We start from the raw sequence: 15,973 nt of genomic DNA on the forward strand, positions 1-15,973 counted from the left end.
AAGTGATTAGACAAAATGTTTAATGTTTCCCCTTCAATTGATTCAAAATTTAAAATCTTAATTTGAATACCGTTCTTAATATCGAAATACCTTACTAAAATTGGATAAAGTATTATTTCATTGTGATTAGATGCGTCTGATAGAATAGATACATATGATACAGAATCCAGATTTTCTGATAGCATTTTCTTGCAGTATTCATTAAATATGCTGGTTACGATAGACTCACATTTTGTTCGCGCACAAGATAATTTTTCGTCACAAAATATTTTTAATAATTTAGTAGTCCAGTCCATGCTGCGAAAACTTTGATTATGGATTATTGTGTGAAAAGCGATTTCGAGCAATTTTTTTTGGACAATAAATCAATTTGATATTTCCAACTAAGGCTTTCATCAATATAGATACCTAAAAAGTTAGTAGTTATCTCTCTTTTAATTTGAACTTTGTCAATAAAAAGTAAAGACATGATAGGAGGCAATAACTTTTTTTTGAAGTTTGATGAAAAAGTGTTCAATTTGTTTTCTCAACATTGAGTGACAACTTATTTAGTTAATTCAAGGTTCATATTTTGGAATAATGTCGTTAAGTTATTATGAGATAAAAAGAGATTAGTATCATCAGCAAAAATGACTGTCATTAAATTAGAGGCTTCAGGGAGATCGTTAATGTAAATTAAAAAGAGGATAGGTCCTAGTATAGAACCCTGAGGGATCGCACATGTTATATCTAGTAAATTGGAACGAACATTTGTATTACTATAAACAAACTGTTTACGTTACTTAAATAACTTTTAAGTATCATTAAAATATTTCCTTTAATACCGTTATACTTTAATAGAATTATGTGGTCAATCGTATCAAAGGCTTTTGATCAATGAAAACGCCTAACGTATATTTGCGATTTTTCAAAAGATTCAGAAAAATTGCGGGTAATTTGTACTATAACTTTAGTTTCAATGTGTTGGCATGAATATAAAAAATTTAGTTTGAAGTCTGACTTGGTAAACCTAAAAGGATATCACTTGGTAAATTAAAAAGCAAATGCAATTTTATAGCTACTTTACATAGTAGGGGAGAATAGGGAGAAGTGGGACACGAATTTTTTTTTCAGGGTAATTGCAATATCTTTTTTATTTGATGTATGAACTGAACCAAACTAGTCTTAACAAATAGAGCAGTGTTTGGGGCACCGAATCCGCCCCCTAAGATTGACAGAATGTTTTAATAAAGTATATATATTTTGGTTTAAGAAGAACCCTGCTATTGGGGTAAAGTGGGACAAGTGTGGGAGAAGTGGGACAAGTGTGCGGGAGAAGCTGGACATTTGGGGGAGATGTGAGACTATATAAAAACAACTCCAAATCTGGTTAAAAATTAATTTAAGCAAATTTTGATTTTAAAGTTAAGTTTAGTTTAAATAAAACGCGGCAGTGGAGTAGTAGTAGAGCGCTTGGCTTGTAAGCGAAAGGTGTGGAGTTTGACTCACAACACTTCTCTGGAAGTACCACGCTCAATTTAGTTTCTTCGCGCAGCGGGCCTTATTCGTAAAGGTTCGTGTTTCCGAGTTAAAGGGTTGAAAGAGAGTTGTAACCACAATAAAAAAATATTTTAAAATGCGTAGCCTCCTCGACCGAAGTGGCCCCCTTGGAGAAGTGAATAATAGAAAAAAAAAATATCAAATTATCAATGCTTTTTCAATAAAATTAAGATTACATTTTAAGAACTAAAATTTCTTTATTAAAAAAAGAAAAAACTTATTTTACATTTAAAATCCTAAAGTTCACTTGGAAAATGATTTCAGCTTTTGTTCTTGATGTTGTTCCAGCAAGCGGTTGAGGCAGGACTGCTTTTATATCATTAATACATAATAAGAAATGGTGTTTTTACTACAAACCTCGCAAAGAACATAATCGCTGACGCTCACATTTTGAATAACGCTAAAAGAAACAGTTTCCAGTTCTTCTTCAAACTTTAGTGAGTAAAAATTAGCAGAAACATCATTTGTTATTTTGCTGAAATCTACATCAAGGTCACTGTTCGATTTGCGTCATATGTTTTTCCTCACATTTTTGGATTTTAGAAGGACAATTTTTTTACCTTTTTTTTTTGTTTAATACTTCATCTTTTATTCTTAAAATCTCTAGTGTTGATGTGGCATCAACACTAGAGGTTTTAATCATACACTTTCCCTTTTTACGTTCACGTCTTAAAATCTTTCAAGAAGGTACCTGCAAAATATATACTCTAGTATTATGTAATTAGAGAATTTAAAAAAAACCTAAACTAAGAATACTTGGTTTAAATTACCTTTGCATTACCTCATATAATCTCAGGAGAAAATACAGTTAAGTTTTCTTTTACTACTTCATGTTGCATACCCAAACCTGAGATATCTGAAAGAATAGCACTTGTATTAATTTCTCACATGAGCCTTTGTTGCATGTTTCCTGAGGCACATCTCTATCTGTAACAACTGCTTTATGTTGCACATACAAATCTGAGATATCTGAAGGAGTAACAGTTGTAATTGACTTCTCACATGAGCCTTCACTGTATGGTTCTTGAGGCACATCACTATCAATTACAACTGATGGTAAAAAAGTATCATCCCCATATACGTGTCTATCATAAGGTCAAATTCCTGTCGCGCTAAATCCTAACATAATATTTGTTGGTGAGAAAGATTTTTCCCATGCTTGTCGAATGAGACTAACCATCTCATAAATTGTAATGGCTTGTCCTGGATTGCTAAGCATCCAGCTATTGGCAGTTGCATTAAAAAATGTTTTTATTGGACCAAAAACAGACCTATCTAAAGGTTGTGTCTTATGTAAAGTATGTGGTGGCAAAGTAATCATACAAACATGATTCTCTTTTACATATTCAAGTGACTGTAGTGAAAGGTGGCCTTTAATGATTATCCATAATCAATAAAACTTTGTGATCGCCTGTGGGGCGTGCAAACTTAACAAAATGTTTTAAAACATCTATAAATATTTCAGCATTCATGCATCCAGATTTTTTTTTTTTTTTTTTTTTTTTTAGATTATTCACCTCCCCAAGGCCCGAGGGGGGCCACTACAGTCGAGGAGGATACTCATTTTTTATTTTTTTTATTTTTTTTATTTTTTTTTATTTTTTAGTCGTTATTCGTGGTGCAACCCTCTCTCAACTCTTTAACTCCGAAACACGAACCTTGCCGAGCAAGGCCGCTGCGCGGAGAAACTAAGATTGATTGGCTAATCCAATAGAACCTTCTGGTGCTCTTTTCGTTAGTGGGTTTCTAAATAATTTTTCTGGAAAAACAATAACAGGAGGTATTGCTTCTCCAGCTGCGGAAACAATGCATCACACTGTTACTAAATCAAGATCAAAAATTTTAAATGATGTTGCTTTAGACTCTGATATACCCAGTGGGCACAGGACCTAAATAAGACGTCTTTTGAACGTTCAAAAGACATCCAAAACGTTCAAAAGACGTTTAAAAGACGTCTTTTTTACGTTTTGTCTTATTTTTTAAAAAAAAAATATTTCCTAATTCTGTCTTTTTTTAACCTACATTTTTATTAAATTCATAAATAAACCTTATATATCCATTTTTAAGAAAAAAGTGGTCTAATTGTATAGAAGTACCTTAAACAGAAAGGAAATTCCCATAAAACTTATGTCATCTTTGCAATGACATCGTAAATGGAGGAAGTGTTTGTTTAACGGTGAAAAGTGAAAAAAAAAAAGTTTTATGAAGAAAAAATAAATCAAAAAACATTTCGGTAATAAAAGTTCAAAAAATAAGTGTATAAACAAGAATAAAGAATTTAAATAAATATTTAATTAATAAAATTGAAATAAAATAATCTAAAAAAATGTTTTAGAAATACAAATGAATATAAAATTATACAAATAAGTACTTTCAGAGTACGGGATTTGAAAAGAGTACGGTTTGTGAAAAAAGAGTACAAAACTCAGTAAATGAGTATAGTTGGTCACCTTAACGAAGGGCACTTTCTATCTGGATATCCAGCAGTTACCAAATTTGGCCATAAATGGCCTCGTGATCCTCCATTAGATTTTACATGTATCAAACCTAGTTTAATACCTACTCCTCCAAGTCCATTAAGAACAACTTTTAAAGCGTCTTCATCTGTCCGTAACATTATGCCCGACGAACTTGATATATTTTTAGCTAATAATAAAATTACATCCTTTAGCTCATAACATCAGAAGTAAAAAAATAAAGAAATTGATTTTGGTAGAGTTAATGTAACTTGGTATTTAGCTTGGTAATTAGCTGGTGAAAAGTTACTGATCATTCAGTCAACAGATTTTGAAAAAAACTCTTCAATTGTTAAATTCGTGCTTAAAATCAAGAATGATCTTACTTTTGAGAGATACTTTTGTGGGATTAAACATAAAATTGAATCTCTATCTAAAAACACGATTTTCATAATTGGTTCTTGCTCAAAATTACAAGAAGCTATTAATTTTTTTAAATAACTTAACAAAATCCAATAAAATAGTAAATCTTTTGCAACACATCTGTGATATGAGTTTTATTACTGTTGGAAAAAAAAATACACCACAGAAACTATTGTTCAAGTATTTGAATAATAAGGAAATTTCAAGATCATTATATGGAAGATTAAGGGAAGATTATGAACTTCCAAGTATTTCTCTCCTAACAAAGCTAACTTCAAAACTGGATTCTGCAATGGATGATACAGAGTTTTTAAACTCAGTTTTTTCTAAACTTGAAAATGAATTGCAAAAAATGTGTTTGCTATTGATTGACGAAGTATACATCAAATCATCTCTTACTTAACATGCTGGCTCAATCTTTGGAAAAGCAGTAATTAAGTCAGACTCTTTAGCAACTACTGTTTTAAGTTTTATGTTAGTTTCACTTTATGGAGGACCACAATATCTTTGCAGAATTTTACCTGTGTGTGAGCTTGATTCTAAATTTCTGATTGAACATACTCAATTTGTTTTAGAGGGAATAAAGAGCGCTGGAGGGATACCGGTTGCCATAATATATGATAATAATTGTGTAAATCAAGTACTATTTAAAATGTTTGAGTGTGTTGATCCATGGTTGATCAAAAATAATATGCTTTTTTTATATGACTTTGTGCATCTACTTAAATCTGTTCGTAATAACTAGATTACCGAAAAAACCCAAAAGTTATGTTATGAATATAATTGGGAAACTAAATATGCATGTTGGTCTAATATCTAAAGTTTGTTCAGACTCAAAGAAAATAATATTGTAAAATTGTCTAAACTTACAAGTGTGTCTGTTGTACCGAAACCTATTGAATTACAAAAGGTGTCTACAAGTCTTTTGTGATAAGACTGTAACTGCTTTAAAATCTAACAATAATATAAATGAAGCATATGACACCATAACTTTTATTGAAATACTTTTTAAGTTCTGGAAAATTGTCAATACAAAAGGACTGTATGCTGATATTCGATATAAAGATCCAGATAGAGCAGTTATATCAACTTCAGAAGATTCATCTAGACTATCATTTTTACTCAGTCTTGCAACAATGGCAGAACAAATGACTAGCAAACAAGGCAGCAGACAATATCAGATCACCAGAGATACAGGTGCAGCCTTAGCTCATATGCGTCGTGGTTTAGTAGCCCTTACAAAGTTTTTGTTGCAGAAATCTCTTAATTATGTAATACTGGGAAAATTAACAACTGATCCACTAGAAAAAATGTTTGGAAAACTCCGACAAGGATCCTGGAAGCACATATTTGATTAATGTGCAACAACTCATTGAAAAAGTATGAATTCAACGAGCAAAACTAAGTCTCAATATCGACATAGACATTAATTTTTTCTCTGCAGAAAGTGGGCATATCCAGAAATATGGATATTTTCTTAGCCGTAATGCTATTGATATATTTGATAATTTGCCTGAGCTAGAAAAGAGTGTGCAAATAGATACAAAAGCACGATTAGTATATATAGCTGGATATATTGTGCGAAATGAAGTTGAAGAGCAAGAAGAAGGTAAATTTTATTATGAGGAATTCAGCGATTATACTGCTAAAATAAATCGTAGAGGTTTGAAAATACCAAATGATAATGTTTGTCAGTGGGCCATATTTTCTTATATTTTGTTTTGTAAAATTGTTCATAATGTCTGCCAAAAGTCACTCTGAAATATTTTAATGTTAATATCAGAGTCTTTAATATGGAAATTTTATTATGGAAAAAAACATGCTACTTCACTTTCAAACATTTTTTTAAAAAAACTATGTTAATTTATATGCACCAAGGTCATCTAAAGAGTCGCAACAAAAGATCTTAAAGCTTTCAAAGTAAACCTATTATGTGTGTTTTTTACTTATGAAAACTTTACAACTCTAAGTTACTTATATTTTCTGTTTGTTTAGTGATTTTGGTAAAAAATTTAGTATTTTAATCTATATCTGAAATATTTTAAAAACTTTGTTGCAAATTATGTTGTTACTAAATATGTTCAATTTACGGTTTTTTTGAAACTTCAATTTATGGCATTTTTAAATATACTATAAAATATTTTTTTTTGTATCCTCTGATCGTGTGATTTTGTGAAAGATTTTGCATTTTATAGCTGAGGAAAGTTTTGTTTTTATACACAAAGTTTTATAGCTAAGGAATGTTTTTTTTTATCTTTGTAGGAAGCTTGTTATGAATAAATAGGTTTTAATTATTAAGTAAAATAAATAGATTAGCTATAGTTCACTCACACAAAATGGAAACGCTTTTTTACAAGCAAATGTTCATGCTACACATAACTTTTTCTTAGTTGTTGTTGTTTTTATTAGCCACCAGGCTCCGATTTACGCATTTACGAGGCTTGTTAGTATAGACGGCCATGTTTCTATCTATTTCTTATGACTACGTTATTTATTACAGGGTTATGCGGAAATATAAATTAAATTATGCGGAAATATAAACAAGTTTATGCGGAAATATAAATTATATTAGGGATCGTCCATAAACTACGTAACGCAAACTTTCACGATGAACAAAACTAAAAAGATGAAAAGTTTTACCTCGCAGAGTTTTAACTTGAATAAAAATTAAATTAGCTCATTAAGTTTAATAAAAATCGCCGGGTCAAAGAGCTTAATATCTCCTACTTCTGTTTTTTAAATAGATTTTGCGTTGCGTAATTTATGGACGATCCATTAGACGTAAAAAAAAAACTTTTTTAAAATAAATATTTTTATACAATAATATACATTTCTTAATGTAAATATAAATAATTTCATACATTATTTCCGTTTAAGTCATATTTATTTGTTTAGCTTCTTATTTTAATTTCATATTTTCTTACTTATATTTTTTTATTTTAGCTTATATTTCAGCATAAAAAAGTTTGTATTTCTGGATTTCTGGATTTCCAACAACAATTCGCCAATTTACTTATACTCTCTAGATGCTGAAAAAGCTTTAGACAGTTGCAACCGGAATCTTCTCCTTGATAAACTTTACTTTGATAAAAACCTACCTCTTCAAATAGTTAACACTGTATCTTCTTTATATCACAACAGTCCTTGTATAAAATATACACCCAAAATTGCTTAAAACTATAAAAAATGATATCTTTTAGGTACTTCTATACATTGAAACTTCACTGGTGTTGTTGCTAACGCTGACGACATCATTCTGCTTAGCTCTACTCTATCTTGTCTTGAAAAGCTTATAACAACGTGTAACTTTTACAACAACTTAAACGGCATAAAGCTCAATGCTGTCAAAACAGAACTTTTGTTCTCCGGAAAACGAAAAGTAACTAATTGCAAGATAACCCTAGACAATTTTGCCACACTAAATAGATCAAATATTCATAAAAGGGATCAAACTTTCGAACAACAGTGCAAACTCTGATTCCATCTGTTATTCGATTCGCTCATTCATCTTCAATTATCTAGTTATAAAAATCTTTAGCAGTTCCAACGCTAACGCATGGTCTGGAACTCTGTAAAAATAGAGAGTCAACAATGCAAAGACTTGATAAAATTGGAAGAAATGCAGTCAAGTCTTCTTTTAATGTATCCAAGTATAGCAAAAACTATATAAACTCTTTATTTAAAGTTCGGCAGATATCAACGTACATAAAACAAAATAAAATAAACCTATTTATCAGTCTATTAAATAATAAAATAACTTTTGAAATCATCAATTCCCAAAAGATATAATATATTATTTCAAAACACAAGACTTATTAGCACTGGATCCAACCTATACAAGAAAAACTCCCTAATGGAAATAAATGGGCGCAATATTTATTTTTGGCCCCGGGCGCAAAATTCCTCGCTACGCCACTGAACATTCTTTTAATTTCAAATTTTAGTGAAATATGTTTATAGTTGATATTATACTTTATTAAAAATGGATGCATGTAGTTTTCTTTTCAGAATAACGGAAAATTAATATTAGTTTTATAAAATTTGCAAAATATTTTTAGCTCCCCTCCCCCCCCCCCTACACTTTTATTCCTTTCCGCCACCCCTGTATATATATATATATATATATATATATATATATATATATATATATATATATATATATATATATATATATATATATATATATATATATGTATATAATATATATATATATATAAATTTAGAGATAATTTTTTAGTCAATTGAAATTGAATATAATTAACAGTTCTTTGGCGTGCACAGATTAGCAAAAAGGTCAAAACGAAAGGTCATTTTGACCTTTTTCTGTTTTTTCTGTTGAGAAAAATCTAATCGTAGAAACGGACCTCAGCGATTCAACTGTGTTGTTCTATTTGTGGTGCAACTCCAAGTGAAATGAATAATCTTAATGCTATTTATGAGAAAAGCGACGCACTTAGTAAATCTAGGCTTTTCCTATGGAGTACCTACTTTCCATGCATGGGTCAGATGTATTGAGTGTAAGATGCGGATTTCTCCATACTTTATATGAAACTGATTTTGAGATATGGCATATTAGGGAGATATGATCAGGGGAGAATAAAATAAATAGAAGTTAAAGGAGTATAAAGTACTTGTTTAGAGAGGATTAACGGAGAAGATTGTTTTGGTAGTGGATGTTTCTAGATCTGGCGGATCTTTTTTTAAATTAACCTTTCCTTATGACTTTTATAGTTTAAATTAAAAGATAAAAGAGCTGTAAAATATTTTCAAGTATAAATATGTGCAGTAGTGGGCTACCATTCCATCAAAGGTTTCTCCGTGTCTGAAAGTTAAGGTTGGAGCCTGTTTTATAACAATGTGTGCAATGTGTGCATAATTTTCACATTGAACTTTACATTTAAGTTATATGATCCATCTTTATTACAGTAGTGTACATGTTTAACAAGAAATGACTTAAGCATATCACGTACTTTAGTTAATGTATTATCGGGAAATGAATTTTACCAAGATCCTATAGGTTTACTTCTGTGATATATGGCTGCTCACTTATTTTTTAGGAAACACATAAAAGTTTAGCCTACTACATAAAATTTCTATGCATACTGCTAAAAAGCTTTCTAGCACTTTTTTTTTCTCACACCTATTTTAATCTGATAAGTGAGGTAAAACTCTCTTTTATTAGGTTCTTCAGATTTAAGCCATTATCTATATATTTTCTTCTTTTCAATTAAATGTCTGCAAGTATGTGTCTTATGGATTTTTACTATCAAATTTGTTAACAAGCTTCATAGAATTTTTGTATAACATCTCAAAATATAAGTTAAGTTTAGTTTTTTAGTAAATTAAAATAACAAGATAAAACTAAAAACACTGGTCTTAATAACACTTTGTAAACTTCTATTAAACGCGTTTGATTATGAAGATCTTTTTGTAGATATACTGTTTCATTTACCTCTTACATGTATCGATCTAACACAAATTGTCTAAAACCTTTATTAAAAATTTAAAAAGAAACCAAATAAAAACGTTTCAAAATCGAATAAATTTAAAAACGGAATATTTCAGTGCAAAGAAATTATTTTTAGTTTTTATTCGTATTTTAAAAGAGCTTGAAATAAAATTATTTCTAAAATTATGGCAGTATTAATTTTTTATCTCTTTGGATAATTTTTGTCGTATCAGCTATTGTTATTAGATATTGGGTAGACATTAGGGGGTTAGTTTAATGGAAATATTTTCGGTGCTTCCTTAAGTATCATAAAACATGAGTGCCAATTTTTAGTTTAACATGATTTTTGTCTGGATTTTAGTTTATATCCAATTCAACAACCGGACTTTATAGTTCGGACTATATAGCATATATATGCTATATAGTCCAATATAATATTGCTGGTTTAATACAAAATTAAGTTAAAGTCTCTCCTTTGCCATGGTATTTAACAATAATTTTTAATTTCAATGATCATATCTTTTACGAGTTCTAACGGTATGCGTTATGTATATTTGCTACTAATTTAAAAAAAAAAAAGTAATATTAAAATAAAGCAAGAACTGCGAATTTTTATAGATTTTGTTTGTATGTATGTATTTCGCCATAAAGAATTATTTTACAAATTAGACTTTTACAAAATGTATAAACACGGCTGGGGCAAGAAGAAGACAAATTCAGTCTTATCGCCAAGCCCCTTCAAAACAAGAATATAAATAACAAAAAAGTATTACTGTTATCACAATGTATAAAATGCATAAAATGCAAATATAAAAAATACTTTTTACACACATAATTTTATTTCTTTTCAAACTTTTATTTATTAAGATTTTGAATTTAAAAATAAATAAAAATGAGATAAAACATGAACATCAAAGAAAGGTAAAGATTCAGATTAAAATCAAAAATAAATATGATCAAAAATAAAGTAAATAACAAGTAAATAAAACGATTGATTACTCCTATTTAAAAGTTTCAGAAGAAGTCTTGTTCATTGTCAATTATCAAAAGTTTTATTTTTTATTTTATTTTTAAATTGATCAAGGGAAGGAATTTTTTTTAACTCATTATCCAATAATGTGTTCCATAATTTAGGTCCTCTGATTGCAATCGAGAACTTAGTAGCAGAATAATATGCTTTTGGTTGAATATAATTGTTATTTGAAAACCTTGTTGGGTATAAATGATTTATTTTTTCAAAAAATGAGTTAAATAAAATGGGTGCCATTTTATTGTCTACTTTGAACATAAATATAAGAATATGATATAAATTAAGTTGAAATACGTTGAGTATTTTGAATTTATTAAAAAGAAATTTAGTGTGCGAGAAGCGATCCACATTTCCAATTAAATTTGTTTAATTAAAAGCTTTTTATTTTTAGATACGTTAGTGCTGCACCAAGCATCGTTAGCGTAATTTAGATAGCAATGAATAAAAGAAAAATAAATAAATTTCAAACAAGTTTGGTTTAACAACTGTTTTGCTTTATATAAGAGGCCTATATTTTTTGAAATTTTATTATGGATTATACGTATGTGCTCTTTCCACGTTACATTTTCATCTAAAACTACACCTAGAAACAACAAAGAACTCTCTCTTTTGACATAAGAGTTATTAATAAAAAGCTCAGGAAGTTTTAAGGGAATGTTATCTTTATCATGAAGACGATGGAAGAAAGTATATTTTGTTTTTTTAATACTTACGGACAATTTATTCGATATAAACCATTCGCTTAGTTTCTCAAGCTCTTTGTTCATTGTTGCAAATAAAATATTAATATCTTTATTAAAATAAATTACATTAGTATCGTCGGCAAATAAAATTGAGTTTAAGATATGGGAAAATTTACTCAAGTCATTTATATAAATGAGAAACAAAAGCGGTCCTAAAATTGATCCTTGGGGGACTCCGCAATTAATTGTCTTTAAATCTGTTTTTTCGCCATCATATAAAATGCATTGATTTCTATTCTTCAAATAACTCTTAAACCAATCTAAGTTAGAATTTTTGATACCATAATTTTCAAGTTTATATAGGAGAATATTATGATCTACGGTATCAAACGCTTTGCTTAGATCAATAAAGACACCTAAAGTAAATTTTTGTTCATCAAAAACTTTAAATATTTCTTGTACAAGATTAATTATTGCATGATCGGTCGAATGACCGGATTTAAAACCAAATTGTTTATTGTAAAGAATATTATTTACATTTAAGAAGGAATAAAGTCTATTATGCATTACACGCTCCAAAATCTTGGAAAAACAATTAAGAACTAAGATCGGTCTGTAGTTGAAAACATCAGAAGGATCATCAACATCAGAAAAGATGTTTTAAAAATTGGTGTAAACTTTGCACTTTTTAGTTTTTCAGGAAAAACTCCATGTTTTAAAGATAAATTAAAAATATGTAAAAGTGGTATTGTTATATATTTTAGTTAATTAATAACGACAATACTGATGACATCATCTAAACCTGAACTTTTGTTAGGTTTTAACATAGATACTGAATTCATTAATTCTTCCTTCGTAAGTTCATGATTAGACATAACAGTGTTATTTGATGTCAAATATGATTTAAAGCATATTTTAGATGGTTCAATTTTACCGGCTAAACTTTTACCAACATTAACAAAAAAGTTGTTAAGCGTTTCTGCTACCATAGATTTATCAACAACTAATTTATTATTGAATTTCAAATTTTTTGGCAGAGCATTTCTGTCTAGATTTTTCTTGCCAATTACTTCCTTAATAATGCGCCATTGTGTTTAGTGAACCATTATTTTTTATTATTTGATCTGAATAGTAATTAGTTTTTGAACGTCTCAAAATTAACTCAAATAAACGTTTATAATTTTTATAGTTAGTTTCATTTTCTTGTGTTCTTTTTTTAAGATATTTACACTATAATCGCTGTTCTATTTTTGAAGATTTAACAATTCCCTTTGTTATCCAAGGGCTTAAAAGGCTTTTTTCTTTTATTAATTTTGTAACTTTGGGAAATGCTTTATTATAATATTTAAGAAATTTAGCTAAGAAGATATCATAGGCTTCATTAGCATTTAAATTTAATAGAGTTTCGTCCCATTTTTCAAATGATATAATATCATGAAAAGATTTAATGGAGGTATCGTTTATTAGTCGTTGTATTACTTTCCTTTTGTGAGAATAAGACTTATTGCATTTATTTGAAATAATAAAAATCGGAAAGTGATCCGAAATATCCGTTTTAAATATTCCTGTTTTTATTTTTGATGTAAGAAATTCATCGGTAAAAATTTGATCTATTGATGTCACACTAGCCTTAATTACACGCGTGGGTTTATTGATTAATGGCATGTAACCAGATTGAAAAAAGACGTTATAGAAATTATTAATGTGCTTATTACCGTCGTAGTCAAAAATGTTGAGGTTAATGTCTCCGATAAAATACACACTTTTATTTAAACTTGATTTTTTTTAATTATTTTCTTAATGTGGTCTTTAAATGCATTAATTTTTCCTGTAGGCGGCCTATATAGTACATGTACAATAATATTTCTTGAGGTTTTGCTAACGATTTCCACGCATAATGATTCGTAGTCATTAGTGGTCATTATATATAAAATACATTTAATAATTATAAAAGTATATTTAAAGTCAGTTTCCACTCATCCTTTTCCCGCGAATGGGAAAAATAATTACATGAGCATGAGTAGTGTAAATTTTAATTTTTCTAAAGCAAAACTATTTTTTCTGAAGCAAAAATATTTCCTTTTCCCGTTAAAAAAAAGGTGAGTGGAAACTGGCCTTAATTCGATGAAAAGATTGTGCGGCCGTGGCGCAGTGGTTAGAGCGCTTGCCTTAGAAGCAGGAGATCCAGATTCGATACGAACTCTGGACATATATTTGCGTCACGGTAAGGAAGGAGGCGTGAACTTCCTAGTTAAATGCACTTCCGAGATGCTCTGTGACAAGACCGTTAGGTCTTCTTGGGGGCACCTAAATAACAAAACAAATAAAAAAATAAAAAAGATTTGACTTCAAATAAGTTTATCAAGAGTAAGTTGAACTTTTGCATAAGTTCTTCTAAGTTTAAACTTTTTTTTTCTTTCTAAATTTAAACTTTTTAATGATTTTTTGTCCCATATCGTAATGAGGCAAGATCTTTCATCAAAATAATAATAATTAACTTGAGATTTTACAATTGCAATGTAAAGAAAAACGGCGTCTACTAATTGAACTTTATCAACAAATGTTTCTTTCTTTTTGAACTTGATGTTTATAGAAGGTTGTTGTTTTATTTTTTAAGAAAGTTTTATTAACATGATTTTTACCTCAGATAAACTTTGGAAATTTATCAACATTTGTTGAGATGTGTGTGATTAGTGGCAGTAGACAACCCTGGATTAAAGGTAGAACCATCAGTCGAAAAAAAAAGACAAGTAGTAATCTTCATAAAAGATAAAATATAAATATAAGTAATTTACAAAAGTTTAAATACTTTAAGTTAACTCTAAAAATAAGAACATAAAAATATAAGACGTTAGGAACATAAAAAAACGAATATGCAGTTTTGATATATTCTATCTCTACGTAAATTTTGTAGTTTGTATAATTTATTTTTCAGACCTGTGTTGACAATCTTCTGTTATGATCCTAGATGATTTGTTCAAGCTCTTGTTAAAATCCTCTTTAGAATGAAGACATTTCTTAAAATCATCATTTGTAAAATGACTGAATTCTATTTTTTTATATGTGCACGAAGTACTTCGATGCCGTGTACAATTCGAATAACACTGATAGATATTTAAGCTATTCCTTGCGAGTAACGCATAGTTTTGTGTATAAAATTTATTACTGCAGATGCTGGCTGGTCTGGGTCAAGTTCTGCACACATAAGGCATTCATTTTCTTGAGGCTTAGCTGGTTTTCGTACAACAATACCAAATGTCCTAAAATTATATATAAAATACATTTAATAATTATAAAAATATATTTAAAATCACTTAGCCTTAGTTACTATAATAATATTTTTAACAAATAAGATTAGAGAAAAAAAACTCGAAAAATTTTATTTAATAAAAAATAATTTAAAGTTGTTAAACGTATCAAATAGATATTTAATTATTTTTAAAAAGTATTTATTTATGTTTAATCACATAAATAAATACTTTTTATGCAAATGTTTCATATTTAAAAGTAAAAAAATTGATTAAATTTATTAAGCAAAAAAATAAATAAATAATAAAGCAAAAAAAAAAAACTCACCGAACTTCTTTATCGCAATTAGGAACAATTGCTTTAAGACTAAATAAGCGGTCTTTAGGATCGACTCCGCAGTGCAAGACATGTTCCATTGGGTAATGACGACGAAAGAATAATCTGTAAATATTATGTTTACTATATGTGTTTATTCTTGTACATTTTGTTGAGTTTGTTTAATTAATAATGAATTAATACAAATATACCAATGCTATATAATTTTAAAAGTAAACACGATATTTTTTGGAATTTGGAATAAGGTAAAAAGTTAGGATTCTGAAGAGCTTTTAAATTCGAATTTAAAATAAATAGATATTTTAAATATCAGAAGAAAAGATGGATGAGAGATGGAAGAGTTGGAGAAGTTGGGTGTGCGAATTACTATAACCATCGGTGCAGTAAAGAGCTACACGACAAACACACAAAAAATTTAAGAAACTCTTATCTCATATAAAAAAACTTAAAAAACCCTCCCATATCCGTTCTTTCTAACTATGGTTTACATGTAAATAAATTGAAATGCAAATTCCTTACTTTCTGTTATTATCAGTAAGTGTAATGCCTTGTTGATTGACCTTGATGTTAACGATGGTAGATTTTAAATTGACACCGGCAGCAATAATTTTATTCATAGAATATTGTACAGCACCGTCACCTGTCAGGGATTCTACATTAACTATACCTAGGTATACTAGGTTACATGCTGCTCCCTTTATTAGGAGTTGTGATTCTGTTATTGTAGATGTGTGTGTATTGTAACCATCAACAGAATCTTAAACGAGAAAAAAAGCTGTTAAATATAGTTTATGATAACTTATATAAA

General features: G+C 28.9%; 1 protein-coding gene across 2 annotated transcripts in view; it reads right to left on the minus strand.

Moving 5' to 3' along the window:
- Positions 1-14,334: 14,334 nt before the first annotated feature.
- Positions 14,335-15,973, minus strand: part of LOC100200048 (tensin-1) — a 61,857-nt gene continuing 60,218 nt past the window's right edge. For both annotated transcript variants that reach the window (XM_065799480.1, XM_065799479.1), the window contains exons 26-28: positions 15,685-15,922; positions 15,157-15,270; positions 14,335-14,840 (exon numbers count right to left, since the gene is read on the minus strand). In XM_065799480.1, coding sequence (XP_065655552.1) covers positions 14,696-14,840; positions 15,157-15,270; positions 15,685-15,922 — 497 coding nt within the window. In that variant the 3' untranslated portion in view covers positions 14,335-14,695. The remainder of the gene's footprint in view (positions 14,841-15,156; positions 15,271-15,684; positions 15,923-15,973) is intronic.

Source organism: Hydra vulgaris, chromosome 06 (assembly GCF_038396675.1).
Source record: "Hydra vulgaris chromosome 06, alternate assembly HydraT2T_AEP".
NCBI lineage: Eukaryota > Metazoa > Cnidaria > Hydrozoa > Anthoathecata > Hydridae > Hydra > Hydra vulgaris.